At 37.3% G+C, this 16,555-nt stretch overlaps 1 protein-coding gene across 1 annotated transcript in view; it reads left to right on the top strand.

Annotated features, from left to right (window-relative positions):
- LOC113233342 (filamin-A) overlaps positions 1 to 16,555 on the top strand; it is a 120,102-nt gene that overhangs the window by 93,545 nt on the left and 10,002 nt on the right. The window contains 16 exon segments of the mRNA XM_026468446.1: positions 1,120 to 1,289; positions 3,141 to 3,233; positions 3,883 to 4,027; positions 4,113 to 4,198; positions 4,820 to 5,012; positions 7,842 to 8,063; positions 8,865 to 9,028; positions 10,222 to 10,372; positions 10,702 to 10,950; positions 11,919 to 12,139; positions 12,586 to 12,793; positions 13,788 to 13,916; positions 14,037 to 14,201; positions 14,518 to 14,675; positions 14,863 to 15,042; positions 16,123 to 16,267. Of these exon segments, the coding sequence (XP_026324231.1) occupies positions 1,120 to 1,289; positions 3,141 to 3,233; positions 3,883 to 4,027; positions 4,113 to 4,198; positions 4,820 to 5,012; positions 7,842 to 8,063; positions 8,865 to 9,028; positions 10,222 to 10,372; positions 10,702 to 10,950; positions 11,919 to 12,139; positions 12,586 to 12,793; positions 13,788 to 13,916; positions 14,037 to 14,201; positions 14,518 to 14,675; positions 14,863 to 15,042; positions 16,123 to 16,267 (2,679 nt within the window).

The raw sequence follows: 16,555 nt of genomic DNA on the forward strand, positions 1-16,555 counted from the left end.
AAGAAATAAAGTGGCCAGCCATTCTGACGTCAGGTTGGCTGGACCACTTTACGTTTTTCATGGTTCTAGCAGTATATAATTCACGTTTTTTATATAACTATTTACTGCCTAATTTCTACCTAAACATACTTTTTTTTCACTATTTTGGGAAGGTTCTATAAAAAGTTCTTTAAAAAAAGTAATAAAATGCCTTTGCACAAGGTACCTTCTAAAAAGACAGTTTATCTTCTCCTTGTAATTGATTTATAAATGACTGATTACAATTTGTTCGTTTTTAATAAACATGTTATGCACCCTTGTTAATTATTTTGCACCCAGCTCTCCAGTTGACTGGTAGACAATGCCTAATGGCATTAAGTCCGCCATTTACATGTACTGTATTGTGTCCAATAAATAAATATATAAAAAACCAAATATAATAAAAACAATAGAGAAAGTAACACTTTATGAAACGCACATTTACTTTTTATGTCTGTTCTGACGACTTACGTAATTTGCGTGCTATTAACAGAGTGGAACAACTCTCTCAAAGTTACGAAGAAAGAGAAATTGATTTCACAATTTACGCGTTTGAACTTTACTCTCTTTACAGTACTTAACATGATGCACAGGCGACATTCAAATTCGTACCACACACATAAACAATTTTTTATTCGTTTATTTTATTAATGAACACAAATGGATGAAAGCCATTTATGCATTGGTAAAATGTATCCCAAAAGTTTTGATTTTTATGAAAGCTATATGATCCAGTCACCATGGTGTTATAAAGACCTTTGTTGCTCCATCAAAGTCACTTGGCCTCTATCTTTTAACTGACTTTTAAAAAAAAGGAGGAGGTTCTCAATTTTGATGTATTTTTCGTGTGTATGTTACGCGGTTACTCCAACCTCCTTGAACCGATTTCGTTGAGTCTTTGTGTGTTGGGAAGGAATTACCTTATCAGTGGTCCCATTCAAATATGAAGAAAATATTCCACCTCTAACGGTAGCAAATTAGGGGATGAGTTTTGGAAAACTCGGCTAATAGATAAAATTCGACAAATTTTGAGTTATTTTTATAAAAACCTTATGGAAAACTGTCCAATACCTTGACATAATTCCCCATGTTACCCTACAGGCAGTCCATTCGTTTGCCACGTATCCGCACCTGCACGCGTCATTGGTGCTGGCTCTGGCGAGTCGCCCGACAAGGTGTCCGTGGGTGACGCATATACGTTCAGTGTGGATTCGCCTGCTTCACCGCATGTTGAAGTCCTTGGACCTGCCCGTCGCCCTGTGCCTGTACAGGTATATACTTTTTAGTCGTAAAATTATGATACATAGGGCGCACCATAAGTTTCCGGAACTGGCCACTTACATAAACAATATTTAAAAAGTAATTGCAACAATTGAAATTGGAATTCTTTGGCTGTAGAATGCAGTTTGTTTCATCTGACTGACACTTGTTTTTACATTGTGGCATTATTTTAGAAATTGGTTGTCTACATCACCATGGATTTAACTCGTGAAAATGTTCGTAGTATGATTTTCTACGACTTTAAGTGTAATTTAACAGCTCAGCAGAGCTTCGCTCATCTTCAAATTGCTTTTGGCGATGAAGCACCATGCAAAACGACCATTTATAGCTGGTTTGCAGAATTCAAACGCGGTCGTGTGAATCTCAGTGACGAATTTCGTGATGGTCGCCCGTCCACTGCTGTGAACAATAAAAACATCGATGCTGTGCGCCGTATGATCAAAACAGACAGGCGTGTGACATACCATGTGATTCGGGCATCTTTAAGCATAGGCATGAGTCAAATACAATCAATACTACACATTGGGTGTGAAAAAGCTGTGTTCTCGGTGGATCCCACACAATTTGACTGATCCTCAAAAAACGGATCGCGTCGCTTGATGCAATGCCATGCGACCATGTTTACCAGATTCAACGAAGGGGCGTAAAATTTGGAAATTTGGTGTGGGACATAGTAACAAGTGACGAAGCATGGATTTATAGTTGTGATCCCAAAACAAAGCAGCAATCGAGCGTATGGGTCTTTTGAGATGAGCCGAAACCCATCAACGTGGCGCACGTGCAAAGTGCCTCTAAGCGGATAATTGCTTATTTTGTTAATAAAACTGGACGTGGCTACTGTTGCTTTGGAGAATCGTTGTACCGTAAATAGTGGTTGGTACACGACCATTTGTTTGCCGGAAGTTATTGACAATCTCTGTAAAAATAACCGTAAACGCCGTATCATCTTGCACCACGATAATGCCAGTTCTCACACGGCCAGACAAACAAATGAATTTTTGAAGGTGAACAACGTTGGCCTTATGACCTGACACGTTGTGAGTTTTATTTATTTCCAAAAATTAAGAACCATTTAGGGGGCCACAGAAAAATTAAGAACCAGTTACGCGGTCAACGATTTTCAACACCTGAAGAGGCTATCGAAGAGTATGAAAAATATGCTTCAGAGATTGTCACGAAGGAGTGGCATAAATGTTTTCAAAATTGGTTCATTCGTGTGAAAAAGTGCATTAACGCTAACGGAGAATATTTTGAGAAACAATAAATTCATTTAATTTCAATACCCTTTACAGGTCCCATGGTCAGTCAACCGTGACCATGGGACCTGTAAAGGGCCCGAAACGTCGGTTTGTTTGAAAAAACAAATATACGCGATTTAAAAGTAGTTCATTTTCTACTTGTAACATTTCCTATGTGTAACAATCGCGAAAACCTAAGAACTCGATAAATTAATTCATTTCTGACCAGTTATAGTTTTTTTTTTATTCATTCCGGAAACTTATAGTGCGCCCTACGTAATAGATCAAGTTTCAATTCTTAGTGGCTTTATCCACCCTATCGCCTCATCCGTATGAGTTGCTGACTTTTTGTAAAATAATGTATATATATAATATAATATATATAGATACTAGACAACTCGGCGGCAGAAGTAGATAAAGTGGCAGTATTTCCCTGGACGAACTCTCACAAGGAGCTCTACTGCTACTAAAATATATATCTTTTGCCGCGGATAAAGCCGGAAGGGTTTTTGTAAACGATGCTTGTAACAGTAAATACGTATTTTTTTCTGTATTTTGATCAATAAAAAAATATAAATAATTATACATACATTTTGTTCATAGGTCTCAGCTGAAGAAACAATTGGTGAAAATGAAGCCAGTAAAAGATATACTATATCATTTGTCCCAGTCGACGTTGGAGATCACAGTATTGAGGCAAGTGTGCAGTACTCGAACTCGACGTTGCATTTATGATATTATTTAGAGCGAAGCCACACGCGCTGCCAGTGCGTTGCGTCGTTGCAATTTCAACGCACCGGCTGCCACACGAGTAATGCGGTATCGCAAAGTAACTCCGCTTTACCTCTCCCAGCTTCGCTCGTGGCCCCTTGTCCGATGGCATTAAGTTCTAATTTATATTGTACAACGCAGCGTTACCGCTTAGAGATTGCAACGCCAACGCAAAGCATCGTGTGGTATCGCTCTTACACACAACGAATAACGTTGGCCACGTCGTCAAAACAAGTTTTTTTTCATAATATCAAGTGACGGGACGGACAAGTCGTGCGTCTGATGGTAAGTTATACGCCTGTCCATAGCAGTTGCAGTGCCACTTCGAGCTTTAAATCGCAAAGATCATGGGCATGTGCACTGCCCCCGTCACTCTATGACGTAAGTCGACAAGTCCCATGTGTCTGTAATACTAAAAGTAATCTTTCCTGACCCTGCATTAGGCGCATGTATGATGCATTATGGAAACCAATGCCTTTATGGTACTGTTATAAGGTGATACAGAATTAGACTCTACACTTTCTACATAATGCAATAATCACGAAATTTCTATAGTTCTGTCTCCTTGGTTCAGGTTCGAGCGGGCGCTATGGGCGGGCACGTAGAAGGCAGTCCGTTCCTAGTGAAAGCATACAGCGCAGCGCGAGTATCTGTCACCGATATCTCGCCCGGTGTCGTCGGAAGACCTGTTTCCTTCACTATCAACGCTTCACATGCGGGTAGGCAACCGTGGAGATTTAAACTATTTCCCTTGCATCGCATCTTATGTCTAGAAAAACATTTGATACCTTGTTTTTTTTTCAGGCGCCGGAAACTTGGAAATAATTGTCGCAGTGAATGGTAGAAACGTGCCAAATTATGTACAAAGTGAAGGAAATGCTAGATTCAAGGTACATTCCATAAACCGTTACTATATCGTTGTATATTGTTATGTTTTCACTACCGTGACATAGGTTGTTGTTATTATTTATATAAATACCAAACAAAAATAAAGAAAAATTCCTTCGATCTGGCTGGACTCAAACCAACGACTTCGCCAAACCCGGGTTATCAGCCTCTTAACCTTTTTACCGCCACTGACAAAAACTGGTTTCGTCCCCTAGACGCCAAGGCTATATCATAACATGTCACATCACTATGTGACATGTTATGAATTTCCACCTTATATTAATTTAATTCTTTTTTTTGTAAAATCAAGTCTCCTAAGTCAAAGAAGAACATAACTGCACATGAAATACAGCTATGAATCCAAAAGTAGATTGTACAAAAAACACAAGGAATATCGAGATTATTTTTTTTATTTCAATTGAAAATTAAAGAGTTTTCCTTCACGTGTAAGGCGTCTCATTGCGTTTCAGCCAAGTTAATGTAAGACGCTTTAAAGCGTCCTTGGCAATTAAAGGGTTAACTGAGCTACGGAACGAGTCTGTAGACCTTACCAATTTCTGTATGTGCTTGTTAAATTTCAGTAATTTGTTTTCCCCTGTGCTGTAACGTAATTTGTTATCCAGGTGAACTTCAAACCTGTGGAAGCAGCTCCCCACACACTCTCGGTACGATTCAACGGCCACGCTGTACCGGGTTCCCCCTTCACATGCCCAGTCTCCGCTCCAGTCACCTCCTCCGAAGCTCGCGCCACAGGCCCGGGACTTGTGTCCACACCTCGCGGCGAACCTGCCGAGATACATCTAAGTGGATTCCATAGTGAGTTTGCTACATAGCGTAGATTATTATTAGGTATTTCTTATGATTACTTCGGTTCTATATTCCATGTTCGTACTGGTGACCGTACACTTATATGGGTACAATGCATTAATAAATATGGTTTAAACTGAACTGAACATTTTTATGGTAACTTTGTAAATATATGTGCTAAGAAGGCGTTCCAGTTCCAAAAGTGAATAATTGTTAGTAAACAATGAAGGCTATGAAATCCTAATGCCGATATTTATCGAAATACGCATACCGACAGTAAAATGCGTTATGATTCATTTTTAACTCATCGTAAATTGAAAGTTAAAATTTCTAAATATTACTTTAATTTAAGATACTATGTTACTTATAAGAAATTGATCCTTGTATAATAATAATATATTAATAATAATAACGCACACACTCAGCCCCGCACTAGGGAAACCCTGTATCGCGGGTGCCATGGACATAAATAGACAACTACAAATAACACCCAAATTCACGAGAGAAATAAATGTAGGCCATACAAATATTTATTTCAGCACAGGGATAGAACCCAGGGCCTCCGCATGGCAGATCAGGCTAGTAACCGTTCGGTCACGAAGGCAGTTTAAATTGTAATCCTTTCGATCAGCATCATAAAAATACGGGTTGCTTTTTTTCATTTGGTCGGTTCGATTTCGTGATGAGACAATAAAGTTATAAATAAAATTATTTTATAATTTTTTTAATACTTTATTAAAGTACTGACTTTAAAAAAAAGTCTCCATGAAGCTAAACATCTTATGTGCAATATTTAAAGTACTGTCCCTCCGTGTCCCATCGCCATGGGACACACCCTACATCCTATATATATTCTACAGTTGTTTGCAATTATAATTACGATACAATTTTAAAAACGTGCTGCGTTCTGTCTGTATTTCATAACAAATACATTTGAAGTCTTTATTATTTAATTCTCCTGATCAAACAGTGAGATTATTAAAATACATAGATACACCAACAAGAAGTAAAGAAACATTACCAATTGTTTATGATATATACTTAAAAAAGCGACCACATAAAAATATATTAGATGCTTTACTTAATTACACAAACAGATATAATTGTCCCTTATTATGTATCAAAGCCATTGTATTGTTCCAATTTGTTTACAAAACAGTACATAATATTACAATTGATGACAGCTGCGATGTGTTGTTGCTAACACATATCAAAATAGGAACTAAAGTAAATAAATAATAATGGACTTAAACAATCACTTCACTCCTCAATGAGAGCCCTTCGTTCGTGCCTGTGCGTCGTGCCTAATAGTTGCAACAAATGCCACTGTACGTTGCCTTGTACAAATTAGCATACAAACTGACGGCTAAAGGCCACGTAACTTTTGATTTGAAATGTGCGTGATGGGTTTTAGAATATTAGTGTTGTAATAGTTGTTTCTTAGATAATAGTTTCTTTTAAAATTCGTAATTTAATTGATGGTTTTTACATTAAACTTGTAACATGAGATGTTAGTGTTTTTGTTTGTGCTTTAGTTTACGTATTACACATCAACAAAGTGTAGAGGTCGATTTTTTTTCATGATCATAGCATACATTAATTCTAATTAATATTAAAATGGATAACGATTTCAATAAAACAAAAAATCATCGCCTTACTTTCTCAAACTCGTATCTTATAAAGAGTGATTATTTAGGAGATGGCAAAATTTTCTATTTATTTTAAATTTCTTATCAAGTGTGTTAATTTGGATGCATTACTTTAAGAATAAATAAAAGCCAGTATGTGAATATGAAGGAAATGTGATGTGAAATCAGCCTACAAAATTTGTATATATAATTCATTTTTTGCATTTCAGTAACTTTGTGCTTTAAGATACGAGTTTGAGAAAGGCGACGAAATATTGTTTGGGGTGATATTAAATTAAAATAAAAAGAACGAGATCGTAATGTATAAAAATAACTAAACTTGTGTGCAGGATTGCCAGTTTAATTTTTATGACGATCGTCGCAAGATCGAGCAAGTTGATTGAAAAATCCGTTTGAGTGAAGTTTTGTGAAAAACGATCTTGTTCTAAAGTCGTAATGCTGTTCTTCTTCGGTGTTCCTTAACCAAGTCACCTGTAAGGCCATACCGTATCCAGTCCAGCCCAATCAACAGCTTCCAAGATCTCGATAGGGAAGCATATCATGTCAAATTAAAAATCAAAACAGCAGCTATAAGGTGGTTTTTGAAATATTAACTAATTACATTTTTTATTTGTAATAACTTGCGAAGCGCGATTTCGACTTTTCCGTCTCTATAAATTTAATTTATGATTTTTTGTTTATTGAGCATTATTATTTTATACAGACAGCCAACACTAAAACTTTTTAACATCAAGTACTTTTTTGTACAAACTTAAAAAATGTCTCTATAAAATAGTTTTGATCTCTAGACTTTGTTTTTGTGTGTATATTACAGAAGTTCTTTTGATGGTTCAACATGAAGACTGCCTCTATCTAAGAACAGACTAGAATCTCTTTCCGGTATAAAATAGATTACTATGCATAAGTAACATTATTCTTATATCGAGTTCTTAGGATTCGCAATTGCTACGCATAGGAAATGAACAAAATTATCGTTTATTTGTTTGAAAAAAAATACACGATTTAGCTCCGAATAAAATAGTTTAATTTTCATGAAATCTTATCGTGTAATGGTTTTCTTTTTTTGCATATTAAATAAACTCCTTCACTAATAAATGCACCAAAAGTTATATCAATGCTTGAATATCGGTTCCTTTTTTCTTTTTCGTTTCAATTAAACATTGATTTAAAGTAATCTCATTATTTCCAGCAGGCGAACCAACAGTCTACGCAGCAGGTCCTGGCGGCAGCAGCATCCGTGCTCGCATCACACCGTTGTCCGACGGCCGCTATACAGCCACGTATACGCCGGAGGCCGTTGGCCGCCATAGCGTGCAAGTTACGTGTGCGGGCCGCCCAGTGCCCGGCTCACCTTTTACATGCAATGTTTATGATGTGAGACGCGTCAGGGTAACTGGATTAGGACCTGGAGGTAAGATAAAGCTAACCAAAAACATTTCATATATTTTTTCAAATCATTATACTGGTGATAACGATAAAAAATACTGAAATCTACTTTGTTATTCCACACCAACGTTGAATTTTTTTTTTTATTGCTATACTAAGTGACGGGACGTACAAGTCGCGTGCTTGGTAGTAAATCACACGCGTGTCCATAACAGTTGCAGTGCCACTCAGGGCTTTAAATCACAAAGATCTAAGGGGCATTGCCATGCGGTCGATACCTTGAGACATAAATTGACAAGTCCCATGTGTCATGCGCCATGTGTAATTTCACCAGTACCCTTAATATGAATGAATAGAATGGAATTACAAATTTCTTTTAAATCGCATGTTTACAATGAATAATAAAATAAATGTATTTGAAATGTCACCTCGCTTACAATATTAATTATTCTATTGTAATCGCGTTATAATAATTAATAAAAACAAAATTCTTAGTCGTAATTATGAACATTCCGTGGCGTGTTTATGGTATTTTACAAATATCTTGTATGATTGCCAACTACGGATTGCCCTGTCATGTTTGGATTTAGAAACCAGAACTAACGCCTTCTACAAAAATATTATTGCAATTGACATTGCAGCTAATTACGGTCAAAATTTCATCAGGCATTGATTCTTATGGCGATTTTATTTAATTTCTTTTTTTGTTCGATTGAAGTACATTCGCCTTTACAATTCCAGTCTAGATTTCATTTGTTCAGCTTGAACATTCCTCTATATAGTTATAAATAGACGTTAATTATTACAAAAACATGTCTGATTACAGAATTAGAGGGCACTCTAGAAGGCCTAAGTCTAGATGACCTGGGCGAAGAGGATCGCGGCGTAGAAGTAGGAAAACCGGTGACGTTCAGCGTGGACGCAGCCGGCGCTGGGGAAGGTACTCTTGAGCTAGTTGTTTCTACGCCGTCAACTACTGTTAAGGCTGAGGTAAGTTAGCAAAATTTATTATTATTTTGTTTTTCAATAGCAATAATTTATTGTTAAAAAATTTATGTAAATGTACGTATATTATTTATGGTAAAACACTGTCTAATGCTGAACTACATTTATAAAATTCCGTTTTATAATACGCTGTAGTGTGCAGTACACATTCTCACAGTAATTGAGACTACCAATCGAGATTGTACGAGTACATGGAAATGAAAAATATTTGAAAACATACCTAGTTTTTAGGTTTTCGCGATTGTTAAACATTGGAAATTAAACTATTTTTTATTTGCTTTAAATTTTTATTTTTTCTCTTTATTTAAGCTATTTAAGCTTTGTCACAAAACGTCTGTGTGGCTATGCCACTGTATAGATTTAATTATTTAATAAAATATAATATGTAGACAGTTAATTGTTTAGTAAAATAGGGAGAAAATATTGAAGCAGGTTTTTACCAGTTTATATACACCTTGGCTTCCCTCGATAAAGGAAAACCTAGTACGCTAATTTGCTTTTTAATATTAACCTAGTTATAAGTTGACGACTTTACCATTTCAGTCTTCGGTTTGGGACCTGCCCGAAACGATAGATTGTTTGAAAAATCAAATACACGCGACGTATAGATAGATCTTACTCTTTATGACTCACACACACAAAAAAAAACAAAAACGGTACACAGACAACTTACAATTAATGTAGGTAAAGGCGGCTTTATCGCTGAAAGCGATCTCTTCCAGGGAGACGTAGTGTGCCAGCTAATTAAATACGATAAAATTAGTTACATTTCGTCGGGGATAGTGCAAATCCGCGTATGTGGTATTGGTAAAAGGCGCGTATCTGCACAAAACATATATTACAGGAAAGATTTAACGTTATTATTTTGTTATTTCAATGGCTCCGAAATATTAAATAATGAAATTTTTGTACAGTAAGTTTTAATTTATGTTGTCTACGGACTGACAACAATAGATTTCTATAAATCACATTAATTTGGTTGGCATGACATTTACGCAGATTAGATTTTACCATTAAATTACCGAAATAGAAATTCATAATCCAGTACTAGTTACGCGTAATTCCACTATCCCCGACGATTTCTAATCGTTATTCTTATTATTATTTTTTCTGTCTCGAACGCCTATGCAAAGTTATACATAGTGTCCTTAATTTAAAATTACATATAATTGTAAAAGGTGGTCGCAGTAGCGCGAGGTCTGTACGACGTGACTTTCATACCGGTGTCGCGTGAGGCTCACCGTGTGTCCGTCACGTTCAACGAGCAGCCCGTGCCCGGCAGCCCCTTCATCTGTAGGGTCAGCGAGCCTCATACTTACGTGCAGATTGGTAATGATAACAAAACCAATGGATTATTTATGGTCAATCTCATTTTCAAATTCAAATTATAAAAAAGCCCAAATAAAATATAACGATGTTAAAAAAAAAATCTGTTTTTAACTGTACTGTAACAGTAACTGACTTTAACGCTGTAACGTGCTTGACCCCTAGACACTTTTGATGTGTGTAGTTTCGTTATGACTCTTTCATATCCTATGTTACTATAATAATATATTTAAGAAATTTATAACTTTTTTTATAGATCTTAACACGACATGAAGATTTTTTTATAATTAGGATAGTCCCGTCTACAACTTTTATTTTTTAATATTCTTTAGGTGGCATAGCAGCGGTAGAAATTGACGAGAACCAATCGGACATCGAAGTAGTATCCCCAACTGGCACGAGAGTGCCCGACATCCATGTCGAAGACACCGGTCTCCTAACCTTCCCTGCCACGCGTGTCGGCCGCTATGTCGTGAGGAACGCGAGAGGCGTCATTGCTGAAGTCGAGGCACTTGATGCCGGTGCTGTAAAAGTACTGTCTATTGGTGATGCTGTGGCGCATCGACCGGCCATTCTAACTGGTACGCTTCATATTTCCAATAGATGTTTGACATTCTTACTTCTGCCGCCAAACAGTAATATCAGCATTACTGTGTTCCGATTTTGAAGGGTACGGGTGCTGGTGAAATTACAGGCACATGGGACTTGTCAACTTATGTCTCAGGGTAACGGGCGTAGTGGCAGTGCCCCTCAGATCTTTGCGATTTAAAGCTCAGGCGTCTAGCTTACCATCAGGCGCACAACTTGTTCGTCCCGTCACTTGATATTATAAAAAAAAAAATTGTGGCCACATTCACAATTGAGGCTGTCAGCGCAAAATTTGTGTAACCCAGAAGGTGGGTCCCAGAATCTTTTGTACAATATTACTTTAAATGATACTAAAGTACTTAATTATTTTATATTTGGATGCTAATTTCATTCGTATAAAATAAATGTAATAATTATACATTGGTCACATGTGATTACCATATAAAATGAATTTTGCTAATTTGAAATGGGAAATATTTAAGTGCTATCAGAAAACTTAATACATATAGAATTCCATTCAAATAATTTTCACATCTAACAAATTATTTGTTAATAAAACAGCTGTCTAACAAAACTAGTATCAAAGTTAATTTAAAAACAAGTATCAAAACTACTGCTAATGTTCAGATATTTTTTATTTTTGTTTTTTTTTATGATACCCAAGTGATGGAACGAACAAGTCGTGCGCCCGGTTATAAGCGCCACTCTTGTCCATAACAGTTGCAGTGCGACTAAGAGCTTTAAATTACAAAGATCTGAGGAGCGCTAACACCACGCCTGTCACCCTGATACATAAGTTGAAACATCCCATATGCCTGTAATTTCACCAGCGCCCTTCAAAACCGGAACTCACATTGCTGCTTGGCGGCAGAAATAGACAGTTCTTCCCTGGATGAACTCTTTCGCAAGGAGCTGTACTGCTACTAGATGCATTGATTATATCGATTCATTTTGTTTACAGTGAGCACGGGCAGCGCTGGCAACGGGCGTTTATTTGGGCGCGTAACATGCGGCGGGCAAACAGTGCCGCACTCAGTGCGTCGGCGTGGTGGGTCGCGGCAGGAAGTCGTGTGGCACCCAGCGCGTGCAGCACCGCACAGATTGACACTGCTGTGGAGCGGCACCCCCATTTCTAGGGAACCTCTACTTGTCGATGTACAACCACCGCATCATGGACAAGAGGTAACTTCACAGTTAGAAACTTAATAAATGGTTCGATTATTTCTTTCGATTCTTGTTTATTTTTTTGACTTCAAACTCAAATTCAAAAATTACGAAATTCCGTGTACTATGCGTACCAGAGCAGCGAAATAAATATAACTCCGGCCTTTGTCTTCTGCCATTTTGGCGAGCGTGATACCAGTCAGCCTCAGTCATTTAATCGTGGCTTGCCGATATTTAGGGATTTATCACAGATAATTCAATAATAATCACCAGAGAACCAGTCCGTGGTCATTAATCAATTGCTTCCGCAACTGGTACTCCACGAAAAAGACTAGTTCGAAACATGTCAAGCAAAAATTCGATTTAAGTACATGATTTGTCCGTGGGTTTAGTTAATAGAGTGTATCACGGTAACGAGTTTTTAAGTTGCTGTCAATGATAAAATGTATAATTTATCCGTACAGGTGTCAGCATCGGGCCTGGGCCTATACCAAGCACAAGTCGGGCGCGTGGCGTCGTTTAGCATCGACACACTGGGTCGGCCGGCGCGAGAGTTTGACGTCGTTGTCTCGGGACCCGGCTCTAGAGCCCTCCCTGTCCGGTGCTACCAGACCAAGTCGGGGTTGTTACAGGCCGAGTACACTATCACTGAAGTCGGCCAAAGTACAATTGGTAGGTTTATAACTCGAATTCTATATAACAAGGGAATTGGTAAACATGACAATGGATGAGGCATTTACAAATGTACGTAACTTCCAAGTTAAAGCCATATAAGAACATTATAAGATATAAGAACAGAGATTCTAACCATCGACCTCCAAAGTCTTCAATTTACTGTTAACAAGATCATTCACGGAAATTTTAATATTCCATAGCGCTCATTGCGTGCTAACGCCATCTAGTAGTGTGCATAAAACTATTACGTATTTTGTCAAAGACTGAAAGAAGTGGTCGTCAGTAGCGTCACTCTATATATATATATATATATATATATATCTATACCCCCCAGTTGGGAATTACCAACCTAATACCTGTAGAGTATAGTATTATCTGTGCCTGTAGGGAACAAGTTAGGCAGAGAGAGAGAATGTTGAGTGTTTACCAACGATATTTATCTACAATTGGGGAATTCGTATTAAGTGTAGACGGTAAATAAATAGTGTACTTTCATAAATTTAAAATTGATTAACTTACGAAATTAAATAATGTCCACATTAAATCAAATTCTCATGTTTTCGGGATTGCTACACATTGTAAATAAAACTGTTTTTTCGGATCTAAATCCTAACATAAAAAATTTTAAAATTATTCACATAGACTCGATACAGTATATTCTGTTTTATTATTTACTAATTTGTGTATTTTTTAATAATTGGTAATGGAGAGATAATTAGGAAAACAGTACGTGCTTAATGATTTCCATCTCGTTTCCGCAAGCATGTTAAAACAAAACAATATCATAGATTAAGCAGCAGTATCAAACTGAAAATGAAATTATCAGTTATTTATGCAAATATACCATCAGTGTCATTTTAACACCGTTGCCTTTTCTCCTACACACCGAGTGTCGAAAATTGTCTGTCACAAGTCAACTGTCACAGGAATGTTTCGTTACTATTAGTAACTGCTGTTAATCTTCAACTAAAATGTTTAATAACATTTGCAGAAGTACTTCACCTATCAAAGCCGGTATCTGGAAGCCCATTCACATGCGAGTCGTTCGATTCCAACAAAGTCATTCTGTCTGGTCTGCCCACTGGAAACATCATCGCACAAACGCCTGTTAACTTTACAGGTAACGTTTTTGGGACAACAATTTATTTAATAACTTTACATCTTTTGTATATCATATAGTGTTGAGTGTACCCCATTTTATTACAGTATCAACTTATTAATAAAATACATATTTTTGCAGTGGACACAAAAGACGCCGGCGTAGGCGAGTTAGAGGTAGTATGCGAAGCAATGGGCGAGCGACGCGTGCGCATGCCGGTGGACATTCGCGAGGATGGACACGTCCACAGAGTCCGGCTACGACCTTCCGTGCCGGCGCACTATCGCATCTATATCTCCTATGGAGGTAAGAAAAAGTTTTCAACTCTGTCCACAATAAGAGCGTCACACATCGGGAGTAAAGGACCTCCCGCCTTACGGTTCCTTCTTACGTTGTTAGCTCGCTTTCATATTTATTCACTCAAGGATTTTTAATTTAGCCGTATTTGTGATATTAGTATAAAACTGCTACTCTTCGCAAATACCATAAAATTGGAAAGAGACAGAAATAATGAATGGCGTTTGAAGCACATTATAAAACGCTGCCAAGTACATGACAGCTATGACAATTCGTCCTAGGCATGTGCTTTCGGCGCTATTTCCAGTGCTATTATATTATTCAGGTGCTCCGGTAAACGGCAGTCCCGTATCGCTCGGCGTGCTGAGTGGGCGCAGCAGCATCGCTTCACGCTGCGCCGGCACCGGCCTGGCGCACGCACATGTTGGCAAGGAAGCCGCCTTCACTATACTCTGCCTTGATGATACGCCGCCCACTGTACAGGTACTTTCATATTTAAAACAATTCCTTTTCTTGCAATCTTGACACAGACGCACAGAAGACTTAAGATTACGTCCTACAGCCGGCATGATATGAATATTTTTATCATAACAATATGCCATGTAGATCTTGACTACATTTATAATTGTGAAACGATCGCGTTCGTTTTAATCGTTTATCATAATTGCAGGTAGAAAGACTAACAGAAGGCAAAGAAGACAGCACTGACACAGGCTTATTAGAATGCAGAGTAGTAGCGGGGGCACCTCGCGAGTGGCTCTGCGCATACATACCGCTCGTGGTCGGATTGTACGAAGTGAGAATATTCACGAATACGGGACCGTTGCCTGGCAGCCCGTTCTCTGTTAAAGTGAGTACTTTTTTAATTATTTAACCACATTCCCGTAGCTGAGTAGGGAGAGCTATACTGCCCTCCTCATCATAACTAATGTAATCGACATTTTTATTTATATCGGTTTAAAAGATTTCTAGCTCCGTGTGGCGAGGTAACTGGTTCCAGTCCAGCCGGATCGAAGAAAGTTTTCGCAGTATTTGTTCGATTTTTACATCAATAATAATAATTACAACAACTATTGGAATATTTTCACAAAAAATATATGAATGTCATTGTAGTAAAAACAACATGATATTTAATAAAATAATTACTGTATTTAACCACATTTTCAATAAACAAAACTACTAGTTTATTTTCAAATATACTTGCGTGTGTTGTTCCGTGACCTCACTTAAGGGTCCTAAATGAAAATCGGTGCAGGGAACCCATTGCGTTTTCTAGCAAATACTGAGTTAGTGACCCTTTTGTACTATATTAATTTTCGTAGTTTTATTGGTTCTCCTTACAAACTTTCATCCCCTATTTCACCCTCTTGACTATTTATTTTTGTGACAAAAAGTATATAATTCATCAATTTTAGTTCAAGGTCAAAGTCAAATAATCATTTATTCCATAGGTAAAATGTTTACACTTGAAAACGTCATTTTTAAGCTACTGCTCGTTCATTACGCTGACCTCCATGAGGAGAACGAGCAAGAAACTAGTAACACGGGATTGCTCTCTTCAAATAAATTTAAATGCTATGGAATACATTTTGAATCATAATTGTGTGGAATGTAGAATCTTGTTATCTTCGCATACTTCTTTATCTAAAACATACTCTTCAATTTTGTAATATGACATTTCAATTAAAATACTTTTAATATAAGTTTTATACTTAGGAAATGAAAATCATAATATATTCTCCGGAATCTTATTGTAAAAACGTATACAGTTCCCCATAAAAGTATCGTTTACCTTCGGTTCAGCGGTTTAGGCGTAAAAACTTAACAGACACAGTTACTTTCGCATTTATAATATTAGTATGGATAAGTTACAAATTAATATAATTACTGAATTAAGAGACACCATGACTAACATTCCTTATTTGGTTAGGTAATAGACACATCAGCGATAGTGCCAGTAGGAGGATGGGGAGCGGACAGTGCGGGACGTGTGCGCGCGCCCTCTAAACTTGTGCTTGATACCAGCAACGCCGGACCCGGCACGCTCGAGTGCCTGTTGGCTGGACGACATCAACGTGAGTGCATTGATTTATTTTGTTGAAGAACCATTAGTAATTGAAGCATTGGGTGTAACAAGGGCGTATGACGTAAAAGTGAGTTTCGAGAAAATTGAAAATAAAGTTTCAATATCTTATATCTTTTTAATATTTATTGTAGACCTCTTATATACTTTTTTATTATTTATTTGTCCCGTGATTTAGCTAAAAGATTCAGGTGTAATTCTTATTTTGAAACAATTAGTAACAATTGAAAACATTTTTCTTTTCCTTGAATTATTCGCCCTTGTTGCACTAAACCGGTAA

Source organism: Hyposmocoma kahamanoa, unplaced genomic scaffold (assembly GCF_003589595.1).
Source record: "Hyposmocoma kahamanoa isolate Upper Pololo Valley unplaced genomic scaffold, ASM358959v1 78, whole genome shotgun sequence".
In the NCBI taxonomy this organism is placed as follows: Eukaryota; Metazoa; Arthropoda; class Insecta; order Lepidoptera; family Cosmopterigidae; genus Hyposmocoma; species Hyposmocoma kahamanoa.